General features: G+C 39.5%; 1 protein-coding gene across 3 annotated transcripts in view; it reads right to left on the bottom strand.

Moving 5' to 3' along the window:
* Unc13c (unc-13 homolog C) overlaps positions 1 to 14,892 on the bottom strand; it is a 463,067-nt gene that overhangs the window by 203,514 nt on the left and 244,661 nt on the right. For all 3 annotated transcript variants that reach the window (XM_021171690.2, XM_029481908.1, XM_029481909.1), the window contains 2 exons: positions 6,123 to 6,292; positions 1,309 to 1,424 (listed from right to left, as the gene is read on the bottom strand). In XM_021171690.2, the coding sequence (XP_021027349.1) occupies positions 1,309 to 1,424; positions 6,123 to 6,292 (286 nt within the window). The remainder of the gene's footprint in view (positions 1 to 1,308; positions 1,425 to 6,122; positions 6,293 to 14,892) is intronic.

The raw sequence follows: 14,892 nt of genomic DNA on the forward strand, positions 1-14,892 counted from the left end.
TTGGGAATCTGCAGAATCAATAATTCATTTGTTTGTTCGTACCAAGCCCAGCCATTTCCAGTAACCTTGGTAGCAAGCATCCTTACCAGTTACTGAGCTAGATCCCCAGCCTAGAAAGTACAGCATTGAGTATACGTCTTCTCTGCTAGGGTTCCAAGACTAGAAATCCTGTGCTAAGAATTGCTGTTTATTAGTCAGAAAACAGAATTCTGGTTGTTGACATAGTACCTGAGTTCATCAGTCATAAAATTAATCATAAATTCTAAAATTACTTACTGGGTGAACAACTGAAACACAATCCCTCATTCTTTGTTTGGTAAAATGGTGTGTGTGCACACCTTTACAAGTGTCAAGTGTTTAGAGGTATGGATTTTTATAAATGTATTTAGAAAACTTAATGTGTTAAAAATCTATGGTATTGTATTGGTTTGCTTGGTGTCACCATGACACAATGTAGAATCTCCTGTGAAGAGAGACGCAGGACAAAATTGTATAGGTCATCCTGCTCTCTGGGCACAATTGTGGGGGATTGTCCTAACTCACTGCCTTGAGGAGGGAAGTACCACTTGAATGCCAGCAGCATTATTTCACAGGCTGGATTGGCTGAGCAAGGGAGAGAGAACACTGGGCAGAAATAGAAATGCATTTGTTTTCTCTCCTCTTGACTGTGCATGTGAGCTGCTACATCAAGTTTCCACCTCCTTGACTTCCTGGTGCTGATCAATTGTAACATGGAATTATGAGCCAAAATTTTTTTTCTCTCCTAAGTTGCTTTGTGTCAGGCATTTTATCACAGCCACAGGAATGGAAGTAGGAAAGCCACCTTGCTGATGTATATCCTATTGGGGAAAGTGCTCTGTCCTTCTCGCCCAGAGCATGGGGTAAAGAATATTCCTCAGCTTCATTTCATCCATCTCATTCTTGTGAGTATTTGAAAAAGTATAATTTTCATCCAAGAAGGTCCTACTGACACTTCTTACCTCCACAATGCAGAGCTGGAGAAGGCCCAGGGCAAGTCAGTTCATGTACACCAAGGAACAGACAGGAGCTGGAAGGTTGGTCCTCTGTCTCCTGCCTTGATCATTCATTCTGAATGCCCACTAAAGGGCCAGTTTTCCACTGGGTTTTCCCACCTCAGCATACCACCTGTGACCACAGGCTCAGCAAGCCCCTGCCCCCACAGGCAGTCAGAACTCCACAAACCCAATTCTATGACTTTTCAAAACCCAGTGCTTATTTTGTGATTCATAATATCCCTGCCCCTCTGTACCAAGTCTTACTTTCAGTGAAATGTGTTTTGTTATTTACCTCGTGTAAACAAGTGTATTGTATATGGTATGGTGCAACCTTCTCTTCTCCCTTTATTTCCACATTGATTTTTAGTCGGATGGCCCCAGACACAGCTGACTTATCTGTCCGTTTCTCTGAGGAAAAACAAAATGTTCTTGGTCAGGTATTTCAACAGGAGCATAATTCTAATTCAAGTTCCCCAATATACCAACTCACCACAACCATAAAGACTGGGCCAAGTGAGGCTCATGGGGCCCTACCTTTTTTCTGTGAACTATTGGCTATTGAGAGACTCAGGGGACCACTGTGACTAGTTTTGTACTCACTGCAGAGCCCTGCAAAGGCTACAGCCAAACACAGGAGCACATGGACTGGTCTGACTAATCTCAGTGAGTCACAAAACAAAGGAGACTTGAACATGAAAGAGAGCTATGTGTGGGGGAGTGCATGCCCACCAGGATGAAAAGCTGGCAGGTGAAAGTGGTCTGTAAGCTTTACATACATGTGCAAAACTGTTTAAAAACCAATTTATGGGTTAGAGAAGTAGTTGGGTGGTTAAGAACACTTGCTGTTCTTGCAGTGGATCTGGACTTAGTTTCCACTGTCCACATAGCAGCTTATAAGCATCTTTAACTTCAGTTTCAGGACATTCAATGCTTTCTTCTTGCCTACATGGGTACCAAGCACATCCTATGCATATGTATGTAGATGAAACACTCATATACATAAAATAAAAATAATGGGTCTTTAAAAACAAATTTATTTATGAAAAATAATTCATTAATTTATTATAAATAATAAATTTATATATTATTTCTATATTAGATATATTTCTTATATGTCTATATGTTATATACAAGTACATTTTAAAAAAAACAAATTTGTTAATGAAAAGAAATGTAAATTAGCAAACCACATGTACACACACAAACATATGCTTACACACATGCATACAGACACATATACATGGATACAAATCTATACACACTCTCACACAGATGCATATATACACACAGACACACACACAGAAGTTTACCTAGGGAACATCTCCTTTTTTTTATGCCATGTGACTAAGTAACCTTAAGCCCCACAGACAACACTTGCCCATTGTGCTGTTGTAATTGTTAAACTGCCTGTAGAGGCTTTGGACAGAAGATCAAAGAACCCCCTGCCATCATATAGTAAAATTAAATTCATTATGTGGCAATTACAAGCAAGTTAATCAGAGCATAAAAATCAGAAGGAAAGTGTTTAATTTGGAAATTTCTTCTCAGCATCTTCTTGCTCTTCTTGTACTTCAAAAGATGAACCAAATTCTGGCTAGCAGCAAGATGAAAGCAGTTTTCACATAGTTTATTTACCACTTGTGCTTCTTTATAAATGTCATATTAATTATTTAGATTGAATCAAAATATGGTCAGTTTATTCAACAATTTGATTTGAGTCAGGGGGGAACAGCTCACACCTATCATAACTGTGAGAGGAACAGAGTCACAATACTCCTAGAATATGAATATGGATTGGGAACCCAAGATTGACACCCATTTCACAGAGGAGATGCATAGATGAAAGGTCACATTTATAAGGAAAAAATAGTATCTGAATAAAACAATAGTTTATTGCTGAAGACTATTTTAATTGGTCCGTTTCCTAAACATATCTGTGTCATGTTTTAAAAAAAATTATTGATTTTATGTTTATGAGTACACTATAGCTGTTTTCAGACATATTGGAAGAGGGCAGGTTGTGAGCCACTATGTGTTTGCTAAGAACTGGACTCAGGACCCCTGGAAGAACAGTCAGTGCTCTTAACTGCTGACTCATCTCTCCAGCCTTACAAATCTCTGTTTTTAGGCACATAAGACTATGAAGCTTGCCTTCACTGTGTGGGATCCCTCCTGACTTTCTCATCTTTGCTGTCTAGCAGGAATGAGTTCTGCAAATTCATTAGTAGCACAGAATCATTAGGGTTTTCCCTACTTGCTAGGACATCCCACCTGATCCTGTTGTTTTGTTCAGTACCAGGATTTGAACTCAGGGCCTCATACTTTCGAGGGAAGTGCTCTCCCACTGAAAGAGGAAAATTACTGACCACCAGAACTTCTCACCCCAGAGTACATTCTGAACTCTCACACCAGAGTCAGACCCCCTCTCAAATGAAAACTGTTCCGGGGACATTTCTGAGATAAGGGTCTCCTGGAACGAACCCAGTCCAACCCCTCCCAACTAAGGACTGTGCCAGGGACATTTTTGAGATAAGGGTGTGAGTAAAAACCTCAGTTCCAATGAATCAAGTACATGGCCAAAGTGTGGGACGCGGTTGCAAAAGCACTTTGGAAAAACCCTTGGCTGAATCTCTTAGTGACGTAAAACCTGTATTTTCCCTGCCCTGCTCCCCCCTTGCCTCCTTCCTATAAAAGCTTGTGAAAAGTTTGGGCTAATTGTCGAATCCCCTCTACACCATGCGGGGTGTGTGGGTTTCGACCCCAGAGCTCTAGTTCATGTATTTGCTTGCTGTTGCTTTATAGGGCTCTGGTTTATGTGCTTTTATGTGCTTTCTTGTCGTTGCTGTATTAAATCTTGCTCTCTATACATCTTAAGTACCGGTCTCAGTGTCTTCTTGGGTGCGCGGCTGACCCGAGGCTTGAGTAAGTGCCTCCCTTTGGGAGTTTTGGAGTCTTTCACCACTAAGCTAAATCCCCAGCCAATTTCTCACATCTTAATTTGAGATGGGTCCTTGCAAAATTGGCCAGGCAGGCCTTGGTCTGGTGATCCTCCTGTCTGTCTTCTGAGGAAATAAAATGACAATCTTGCTCTTACCATATATAGAGTTCTAAGCTAGCAGTAAGTCAAATACAACGCCTGAGTTTCCTTGCTAACCACCCCTTTCCAGAGCTGCCAGGAAGCTTAGAGCTAAGGCTATCCCCCAAATCCAGGAGCCACTGACTGCTTGAACACACAGGGCTTTGGAGCAAGCATTGCTTTGTGTGGTGGGGTGAATTCCAAGTGAAGAGCAAGGAGAGAATTTACACAAAGGATATAGTGAATTATTTGTGAGGGTTGAACACACTCAGGGATTTTATACAAAGCTAAGAAATGCAAACTAATTCCATCTCCCTCTCTGACCTCCCTCCTTTCCTGTCTTTCTCCCTCCTCATTCCCTTCCTGAAGGCAAACACCAGAAATGAAAGAATCCCTTGAGCAGCTGAAGGTGCTGGAAAAAAAAGCTTTCTACACAGCACCACAGCAAATGTTTCTTTCACAGTTTAAAGGTAGTTTCATATCAAAGATGGGCAGCCATTTAACCAAATATCACAGCAAAGTTCCCCAGCAGACTGTTTATACCCAAGTAAGTAAAATCCAAAGAATAAAGCACTTAAATTTCTGTCTGATACATAACTTTATGCCTTAGCTTAATACAATGACATTCAATTATAAAAAAATACATACAAAAGTAAGACTCTAATTAAAAAATGATTTTTGAGTATTGCATAGGAAATTGAAGTTTTCTTCCTTTTACATCTTAGGTTCATATGTAAAGTTATTTAATAATTTAAAAAGATGTGGGAGTTTTCACTTAGTTTCCAGTTTAGATTCCAATAATGAGAAGTACCAATGTTCTTTAATTAAGATTCTTCAACTATTTTCAGTAATGAGTTCCCAGTGTAGCTGAATCATCTATGTTTAGATTAAGTTAAATTTCCTGTTTAAGTTGTTATATAATTTAGAGTTTTATTAACTTAATGAGATTTTATTTTGACAATTCTCATATTACTAAAGTTTGTGGGATTTTTTTTTAAGCCAATATTTTGTAAGTAGATGCGCTGCATTGTGAATCTACGTGATAATTCTTTGTAGCCCTGGGGCTATGTCAGCTTCTGTTAGACTCATGACCAGTCAGTTCTCAAAATTTTAATTTAACTTTCCCCAAGATGCCATTAAGCGATCTTTGGATCATATCTTTTATGGAAACTGAGATAATTATAGATTAGTACTATTATTAAGTTATAAGTATAGACCCCAGGTTATTCTTCAATTCAAGTAAAAGACAAATTCAAAAGTCTTAGTCCTGCTTCCATAATAAAAGTGCATTTAAATGTCATGTCAGCTAAGTTAATTGATAGCTTCAAGTTAGAGTCACATCCATCCTTCTTGGCTTTGCTAATGAATGTCCAATTTTATATCACCATTTGAAAGAAATTCCAACTAAATAATTCTTTTCTTTTGAATTAATTTTAAATATTTATTTTTAATTTATGTGCTCATATCTGTGTGAATGTGTGCCATGATGTGGTTTGTCTATGGAGTTCAGAAAAGGGTATCACATAGCCCTAAAGTTAGAGTTACAGGTAGTTTTGGGCCACTTGACATAGGAGCTAGGAACTAAAGTTGGGTCCTATGGAAGAGTAGATAATGCTGTTAACTGATGATCCACCTCTCCAGCCCTCCAACTATATATTTACTGATAAATTTTCATTAAAGAACAGAATACAATAAATTAAAAAACAGTCCCTAATTCTTCAAACATTAGACAAGTATCTTTGAAACTGTATGTTATGAATCTAAAATCAATATTGGTGTAAAATTTTCTCTAAGAAGATGTTCAGTTGATTCTCTGAGGTTTTTATTTTCATCCTGGATTTATTTTTTTTTCAGTGATGCTACATTTTCATTGACAATTACCCTTCATTGCCAATGAAACTAACCCAACTAAGAGGTCAACAGAATGACCTGCAGAAGAATTCAATTTTTAACTATAAGAGAATATAATCTATGCCACAGATACTTTTGAATTTTAACTCATTTTTAAGTAGGTATAAAAAATTAATTACCTAAGTTGTACCAGACATCCATCTCGCCACTGAGAGTCCTGACTTCCACAATCGTCTGTCCCAGAAAGTCATCCGACTCCTTCTTGAAGTGCTGCTTAACTCTGGATTTAATGTCGTCATCTTCATCCCATACTCTGACCTTGATTCGATCTGTCGAGTTATGACACTCACTGAAAATAAATGTGCACAGGTCAGTGACTGCTGTTACAGCAATAAAGGGCACATGGTGGAAGCCAAGTGTAAGCCTGAGTAATTTATAAAGAGATATCCATTGAGTTATAAATGAGGATTCCCCTTCCAGCCATGGGTAGTGCAGGTACCTAATGCAGGTAGATAGGAGAAACGTGTGATTAGCTAAACAACAGGCAAATTTCGATCCTGTTCTAATCTATTGCCTGTAGCTGAGACAGCAGAGTCAAGGATGCAGCAAAGATCTTGGTTTAGGTATTTCCATATTTTCTATTTGCAACATTTTTTTGGACAATATATCTACATCCTAGAGAGTCCGCACTAGAACCATAAACTAATTTTATTATCACAGATGTTTAGAAAGTGGTCAGAGTATGAAATAATGGCAGAGTTCTGGGCAAGCATATGACTGATCATTTAGGTTTTGTTCTTTGCAACAAAGCAAACAAACAAACAAAAAACCAAAAAAAAAACTAAGATAAATTACAAAGACAAATGATAAACTTTGTGCTCCTGGCTTCATGGATGCCAGTCTTTGGTGGGCCCCATTGCTTTGAGTCTGCCGTGAAACTGAGCACCACTCTGTGGGAGATGTAGGACAATTATACTCAGTTGAGAGAGGCTGAGCATCACTATGTGGAGGATCCAGGATAAGGATACCCAGTTAAGAGATGTTAGGAAGCAGAGGCAGAGAGAAGACAGAAAAGAAGAGAGAAAATGGCAGAGAAAGTGAGTTATGGGAAAAGATCTGGCTTCTAAAGGCATGACTTCATTGAATAGTTTCCACCCAGGCCTTAAGAACAGTCTCTTCAGCTGTGAGCTCACTGATAATCTGATGATGCTACTGTTCCCATGATCCAATGGCTTCCCAATAGAGCCACTGGGTGGAGATCAAGCCTCCATGGGCCACAAACCTCAGTGACATACCTCATAGCCAAATCACAACACCCAGTATATATAGAAGATACTGTGAAATCAAATTTGATTTTAAAAATCCCTGTGATGTAAGAACAGCCTGTATGTTTTAGTCTGTCAATGATATCTCCATTTCCTCTGTCACCTTTTCTGGATGAAAACTACCCAATATTGCCCACAGGTGTGCAATTGGTCTTTCTCAACTGTATTTTGTGGACTTCCTCTCATGTTTTTCTTTCTCTGACTAACCATTCTTTGAGAATATGCTAGTCACTTGCTCTGGATCACTTTGCCTAGAGCTTGTTAAGTGAGGTAGCAGGTTTAACCCTGTGCTTCCTGACTCTTAGTGTCTTGTCCATCTTGTATAGGAACCTTTACCCTGGGCGAGTTGTGGGCATCATTGATTTTACATTTGAAAATAAACTGAAACTATTTCAATTCTCCCCTTAATTTTGCAACAAATCACAGCAGTATATTGTTACTAATAAAATGACCGGCATTTATATATAACATTCAGAGTGTAAGGAAACTTAATATATTACTTCAATTTATACTATACTAAAACTGTACTTCAATATAATTGATCTACTTTTCTGTTTCTATATTTTATTTAATGCATTAAATATCCATTTAACTTAGGAAAGCATCTATGTCTTTCTAGACTACAAAATTAGCTCTAGGGGCAACATTTACTTAACAATTTCTGACAGTGTCATGTGCTTCTTTTTTAAAATTTAGTCTATCTATCTATCTATCTATCATCTATTTTTGTCTTTGAGAAAAATTCACATACAATGCAAGAAGAACATTTGGGGTATGGCAGGCCTACGTGTAAACTGTACCTCATGATTTTGACTTAATGCAGATGGTTTCAGATCAAAATACTACAGTAACAAGTGAGGTATTTGAGACTCTTATAAACTCTGAGGTATGATTAGCATTTGGCCTTCTAGGCCAGAGATTTAGATGTAGGTTGTGGGCAGAACACCGTGAATGAATTAAAATGGTTCATTGGTACTTAGCCCAACTCAGTTACTAACTCTTTTGCATAAAAATATTCTCTTTTGCATGTTTCATTATGCAGTGAAATATTTTAGATAACAAGTTATATAGGTTAGCTGCTTATCTAGGAAGAGTTCTTCTGGTTTTTGTTTGTTTCTTCGTTTTTATGTAGCTGCTACTGAGAAATTTACCAAAAGAAAACCTCTCTTAAACTTTGAGAAATTACATCACCCACATGAAGATCATTTAAGATAGAGGCATCACCTACACTCTCAGCACATGAAGGGGCTGGGCAAGAGGACTGTGAATTCAAGGGCAGTGACCTTGTCTACATAGGAATAATCTTTCTAAATAGATAGATAGATAGATAGATAGATAGATAGATAGATAGATAGATAGATAGATAGATAGAAGGGAAGGAAGGAAGGAAGGAAGAAGGAAAGAAAGAAAGAAAGAAAGAAAGAAAGAAAGAAAGAAAGAAAGAAAGAAAGAAAGAAAGAAAGAGGAGGAGGTGGGAGAATGGCCTGGCAATTAAGAACACTTGCAGCAACAGCACTCTGCTCTATACCCAAATACTGCCAGGAGAGAGCTGGCCTCCCAGAAGTGCTGACACATCTGTGAGCACAGGTAAAAACCACCACTTCTGTTCAATTTCCTGGCCCAAGAGGGACCCTCCCAGAGCCATCAGGACACAGGAACCAAGGAACAGCCAGTGATAGGATCCTTCTGGTTTCCATCTGCACCCCGGAACTGACCCTGTGCCACAGCTCTCCATACACAAATTCCTCCCTAAGAGAAATGGTCTCCCAGGAGTGTGGATCCACAGGATTGCAGGAGGGACAAGCCAGAGTCAGAGGCAGCAAGACCAGCTAACACCAGAGATAACCAGATGGCTTAAGTCAATGACAAGAGCATAAGCAACAGAAACCAAGCCTACTTGGCATCATCAGAACCCAGTTCTCCCACCACAGTGAGTCCTGGATACCTCAACACACCAGAAAAGCAAGACTCTGATTTAAAATCACATCACATGATGATGATAGAGGACTTTAAGAAGGACATAAATAACACCTTTAAAGAAATACAGGAGAACACAGGTAAACAGCTAAAAGCCTTTAAGGAGGAAACACAAAAATCTCTTAAAGAATTACAGGAAAACAGAACAAAACAGGTGAAAGAATTGAATAAAATCATCCAGGATCTAAAAGTGGAAATAGAAACAATAAAGAAATCACAAAGGGAGACAACCCTGGAGATAGAAAACCTAGAAAAGAGATCAGTAGTCATAGATGTAAGCATCACCACTAGAATACAAGAGACAGAAGGGAGAATCTCAGTTGCAGAAGATACCATAGAAAACAACAACAATATGAACTAACCAGTACCCCAGAGCTCTTGTCTCTAGCTGCATATGTATCAAAAGATGGCCTAGTCGGCCATCACTGCAAAGAGAGGCCCATTGGACTTGCAAACTTTATATGCCCCAGTACAGGGGAACCCCAGGGCCAAAAAGGGGGAGTGGGTGGATAGGGGATTGGGGGGGTGGGTATGGGGGACTTTTGGGATAGCATTGAAAATGTAAACGAGGAAAATACCTAATAAAAAATAAATTAAAAAAAAGAAAACATTGAAACAACAGTCAAAGAAAATGCAAAATGCAAAAAGCTCCTTACCCCAAAACATCCAATAAATCCAGGACACAATGAGAAGACCAAACCTAAGGATAATAAGTATAGAAAAGAGTGAAGATTCCCAACTTAAAGAGCCAGTAAATATCTTCAAAATTATCAAAGAAAACTTCCCTAACCTAAAGAAAGAGATGCCCATGAACATACAAGAAGCCTACAGAACCTCAAATAGACTGGACCAGAAAAGAAATTCCTCACAACACATAATAATCCGAACAACAAATGCACTAAAGATAGAATATTAAAGCAGTAAGGGAAAAAAGGTGAAGTAACATATAAAGGCAGACCTACTAGAATTACACCAGACTTCTCACCAGAGACTATGAAAGCCAGTAGATCCTGGACAGATGTCATACAGACCCTAAGAGAGCACAAATGCCAGCCCAGGCTACTATACCCAGCTAAACTCTCAATTACCATAGATGGAGAAACCAAAGTATTCCATGACAAAACCAAACTTACACAATATCTTTCCATGAATCCAGCCCTTCCAAGGATAATAAAGTGAAAACTCCAACATAAGGAGGGAAACTACACCCTTGAAAAAGCAAGAAAGTAATCTTTCAACAAACCTAAAAGAAAATGGCCACATGAACAGAATCCCAACTCTAACAACAAAAGTAACAGGAAACAACAATTATTTTTCCTTAATGTCTCTTAATATCAATGGACTCAATCCACCAATAAAAAGACATAGACTAGCAGACTAGCTATGTAAACAGAATCCAACATTTTCCTGCATACAGGAAACCCACCTCAGGGACAAAGACACTACCTCAGAGAGATAGGCTGGAAAACATTTTCCAAGCAAATGGTCCCAAGAAACAAGCTGGAGTAGCCATTCAAATATGGAGTAAAATCAACTTCAACCTAAAGTTATCAAAAAAGACAAGGAGGGACACTTCATACTCATCAAAGGTAAAATCTACCAAGTTAGACTCCAGAGAATTAAATAATCCTATTAAAAATGGGGTACAAAGCTAAGCAAAGAAGTTTCAACTGAGGAATATCGAATGGCCGAGAAACACTTAAAGAAATGTTCAACATTCTTATTTATTAAGGAAATGCCAATCAAAACAACCCTGAGATTCCACCTCACATCAGTCAGAATGGCTAAGATCAAAAACTCAGGTGATAGCAGATGTGGAGAAAGAAGAACACTCCTCCATTGTTGGTGGGATTGCAAGCTGGTATAACCACTCTGAAAATCAGTCTAGCACAATGGAATACTATTCAGCTATTAAAAAAATGTGACTTCATGAAATTTGCAGGCAAATGGATGGACCTTGAAAATATCATCCTGAGTGAGGCAACTCAGTCCCAAAAGAACACACACAGTGTGTACTCATTGATAAGTGGATATTAGCCCAAAAGTTTGGAATGCCCAAGATTCAATTCACAGACCATATACATTCTAAGAAGAAGGAAGATCAAAATGTGGATGCTTCAGTGCCTCTTAGAAGGGGGAACAAAATACTCACAGGAGGAAATATGGAGAAAAAGTGTGGAGCAGAGACTGAAGGAAAGGCCATCCAGAGACTGTCCTACCTGGGGATTCATCCCATATACAGCCACCAAACCCGATGCTATTGTGGATGCTGGGAAGCCTGATATGTCTGTCTCCTGAGAGGCTCTGCCAGAGACTGATAAATACAGAGGCAGATGCTCACAGCCAGCCATTAGACTGAACGTAGGGATCCCTGATGGAGGAGTTGGAGAAGGGAATGAAGGAGCTGAGGAGGTTTGAGGCCCCATGGAGGGAGCAACAGTGTCAACAGGCCAGACCTCCCTGGAACTCCCTGGGACTGGACCACCAACCAAAGAATTCACATGGAGGGACCCATGGAGCTGGCAGCATATGTGGCAGAGGATGGCCTTGTTGGACATCAGTAGGAGGAGAGGCCCTTGTTTCTGAGGGTGTTTGATGCCCCAATGTAGGGGAATGCCAGGGTGGGAAGACGGGAGTGGGTGGGTGGGTGGGGGAGCACCCTCATAGAGGCAGGGCAAAGAGGGATACTGGTTTATGAAGGTGAGACCTAGAAAGGGGAAAACATATGTAAATAAAGAAAATATCCAAAACCAAACCAAACCAAACAAAATAAAACAAAGCAAAAACCAAAACAAAACAAAAAACCCCAACCAAACAAAAAATATTTGTAGCTCTTTCAGAGGATCAGGCTTGATTCCCAGTCTCCAACAGGGCAATCACAGCTGTCCAGTTCTGGGTAACCTAATGCCCTTTTTTTAGTCTCTGTGGGCACTTCACTCTCATGGTCCATATGCAGGGAGACACTCATATACATAAAATAAATAAAAAGAAAGTAAAAAATAAAATAAAATAAGGAAACCAATGGCACCCCAAACAAAGCTTGTGTCAAATATCTGAATCAGACAATTGGTGTCTGTCTGCATTTGAATTGCCCACATTCTTGCTAAGTCTACTACAAGGCTGAGGAGCTTGATTGTGGAGTTGTAGTACCAGAGGTCCCAATTTCTAAAGTATACAATAAGGCTCTTATCTGTTGTTTATAGTACATAGATAACATTTTACTTATTTTGAAGTACATCTATTTACTCAATTTATATACTAAACTATGTGTTAATTTAGCTGTACAATGAATAATTTTATATGAAAATGGTTTATTCATTTTAACAGGGCCGGGAACTAACTGCTTCCTATCTGACTCAGGTTCTGTGAATCTTTTATCTAGGAATAGAGGGCGATAGTAACCATCTCAGCAGCTATTTATAGAAACACGGAGAAAATATTATATAACTGTTATCAGAGTGCTGGACAGGGTTTGATATGTATGAATTATTACTATATATGACTCCATAAATTACCTTAATTTACAGCCTGTTTGGTCAGGAAATCTATTTTTGACCCTCTCCAGCAATCACAATAAATATTCATTAAACCTATGACTTTTCACAGAGTAAAATCCCTTTAGAATACTTTTAGTAAACATGATTTTTCATTATTCTTAGAAATACATGCATAAAAATATAGATTTGAGAGAGATTTTACTAATAAGTTGTAGAGATAGCAGGAAGGGAAAATGAATCCACTTTGCTGCCTTGCTGGCAGGTAACAAAGCTGTGAATTAACCAAGGAGGACAGCCCTGAGACAGGGAGTGACAGCAGAGTCCCTTCCTGTCTGGTGCATGGATGGCAGTGTCTGATGATTTGCTCAGAATTCACATTAAAGTTTGCTAAGATGTTAATGCTTTGCTATCTATAAGCAAGATGTCTATGCAGGAAAATGAAAACATGGGGAACCAATGAATGTGCATGGGTCACAGAAAATGAAATGTAGTGGAAATGATGCTAGAAACTCTACACTGACTTTATTGCAGAAGCATATGGATGCCTTTCTGATAAAGCACATCACCAGAATTCATGCTAGGAAATGAGATCTGAGATATTTTTCACCTGCAAACAGCAGGGGCAGTAAACAGGATTGTGTAGATAATGAAGACTGGTAAGCATTTCTGTGCTCTATTCCTTCACAAGGGACACTCTCCCATCTCATCCCGATGGTTTAGCTTTTGTTACAAAATTATAGCAAGACTTTTTCAATCACTAAAGATAGGAATAAGATAAGCCAATCACCAGCCATAACCCAACCATTAGGTTGAGCCCAGGGAACCTGGTAGGGGAGCTGGCGAAAGGACTGGAGTAGCAGAGGGGGATTGTAACCCCATTGGAAGAACAATAGAGGCTGGCCTGACCACCCAATTCTCCCAGAGAATAGACCACCAACCAAGGAGTGTACCAGGAGGGAGCCATGGCTCCAGATACATATGTAGCAGAGGATGGCCTTGCCTGACAGCAATGGGAGGGCAGGCCCTTGGTCCTGTGGGGGATGCTGAAGCAATAGGAAAGAAAAGGATGGATGAGCTGGGAAGCACCCTTATACAGGCAAAAGGGAGGGGGAGGGCAGATGTGGGATGGGGCGTTGGTGGAGGGGTAACTGGGAAGTAGGATATCATTTGAGATGTAAACAAATGGAATACTTAATAATAATAAAAAAAGATACTTGTCTTAGGGTTTTATTGCTGTGAACAGATACCATGACCAAGGCAAGTCTTATAAAGGACAACATTTAAGTGGGGCTGGCTTACAGGTTCAGAGGTTCAGTCCATTATCATCAAGGCAGGAGCATGGCAGCATCTAGGCAGGCATGGTGCAGGAGGAGCTGAGAGTTCTACACCTTCATCTAAAGACTGCTAGCAGAGTACTGGCTGGCAGGCAGCTAGGAGTAGGGTCTTAAAGCCCACACCCACAGTGACACGCCTACTCCAACAAGGCCACACCTCCTAATAATGCTACTCTCTGGGCTAAGCATATACAAACCATCACACTCGTCCATAGAAACAGAAGTAGCAATTATGTATAGATATTACTATATTATACTGTATATGTCTATACAGCTAAAGCATATGCACATATACTTTATAATCACATATGAATGCACATATGCATAAGTGTAATGAGATTACGAAGAGACAATCCTTCCATTAGACTCTCTATTTCTAACTTTTGGGGGGAAGTTGGGGTTCCAGGTTGGAAGTACAGCCACTAGATTACTGCTCACATCCCCACTGAGAGGTTTCTTTATTCTTTTTGCCTTGAAGATTTTGCTTTTGTTTTGACACGAAGTTTAAAATGTCCTCAACCCATGTATTCATCCATCCACCCAACCAGACCCTTATTAGTAGTAATTTTGCATCTATGAATGTGACAGACACGGTTGAGGCTTAGTGAGATTAGATGACCCACCTGAACAACCCTTCCCTGCTTAATGTCAAGGCCAATGTGCTAGTAATTGATTCTGAGTAAATAAAAGGACTCAGTGTGGAGCCTCTGGCAACTCCTCCATGATTCTGCAGAGGACAGCCAGGGTCTCTCCGCACATCTCAATGACTCTATTTCCCATTCGTCTTCATACGTAAGAAGTCTTTTAGACTTACAG

Source organism: Mus caroli, chromosome 9 (genome assembly GCF_900094665.2).
Source record: "Mus caroli chromosome 9, CAROLI_EIJ_v1.1, whole genome shotgun sequence".
Classification (NCBI taxonomy): Eukaryota; Metazoa; Chordata; class Mammalia; order Rodentia; family Muridae; genus Mus; species Mus caroli.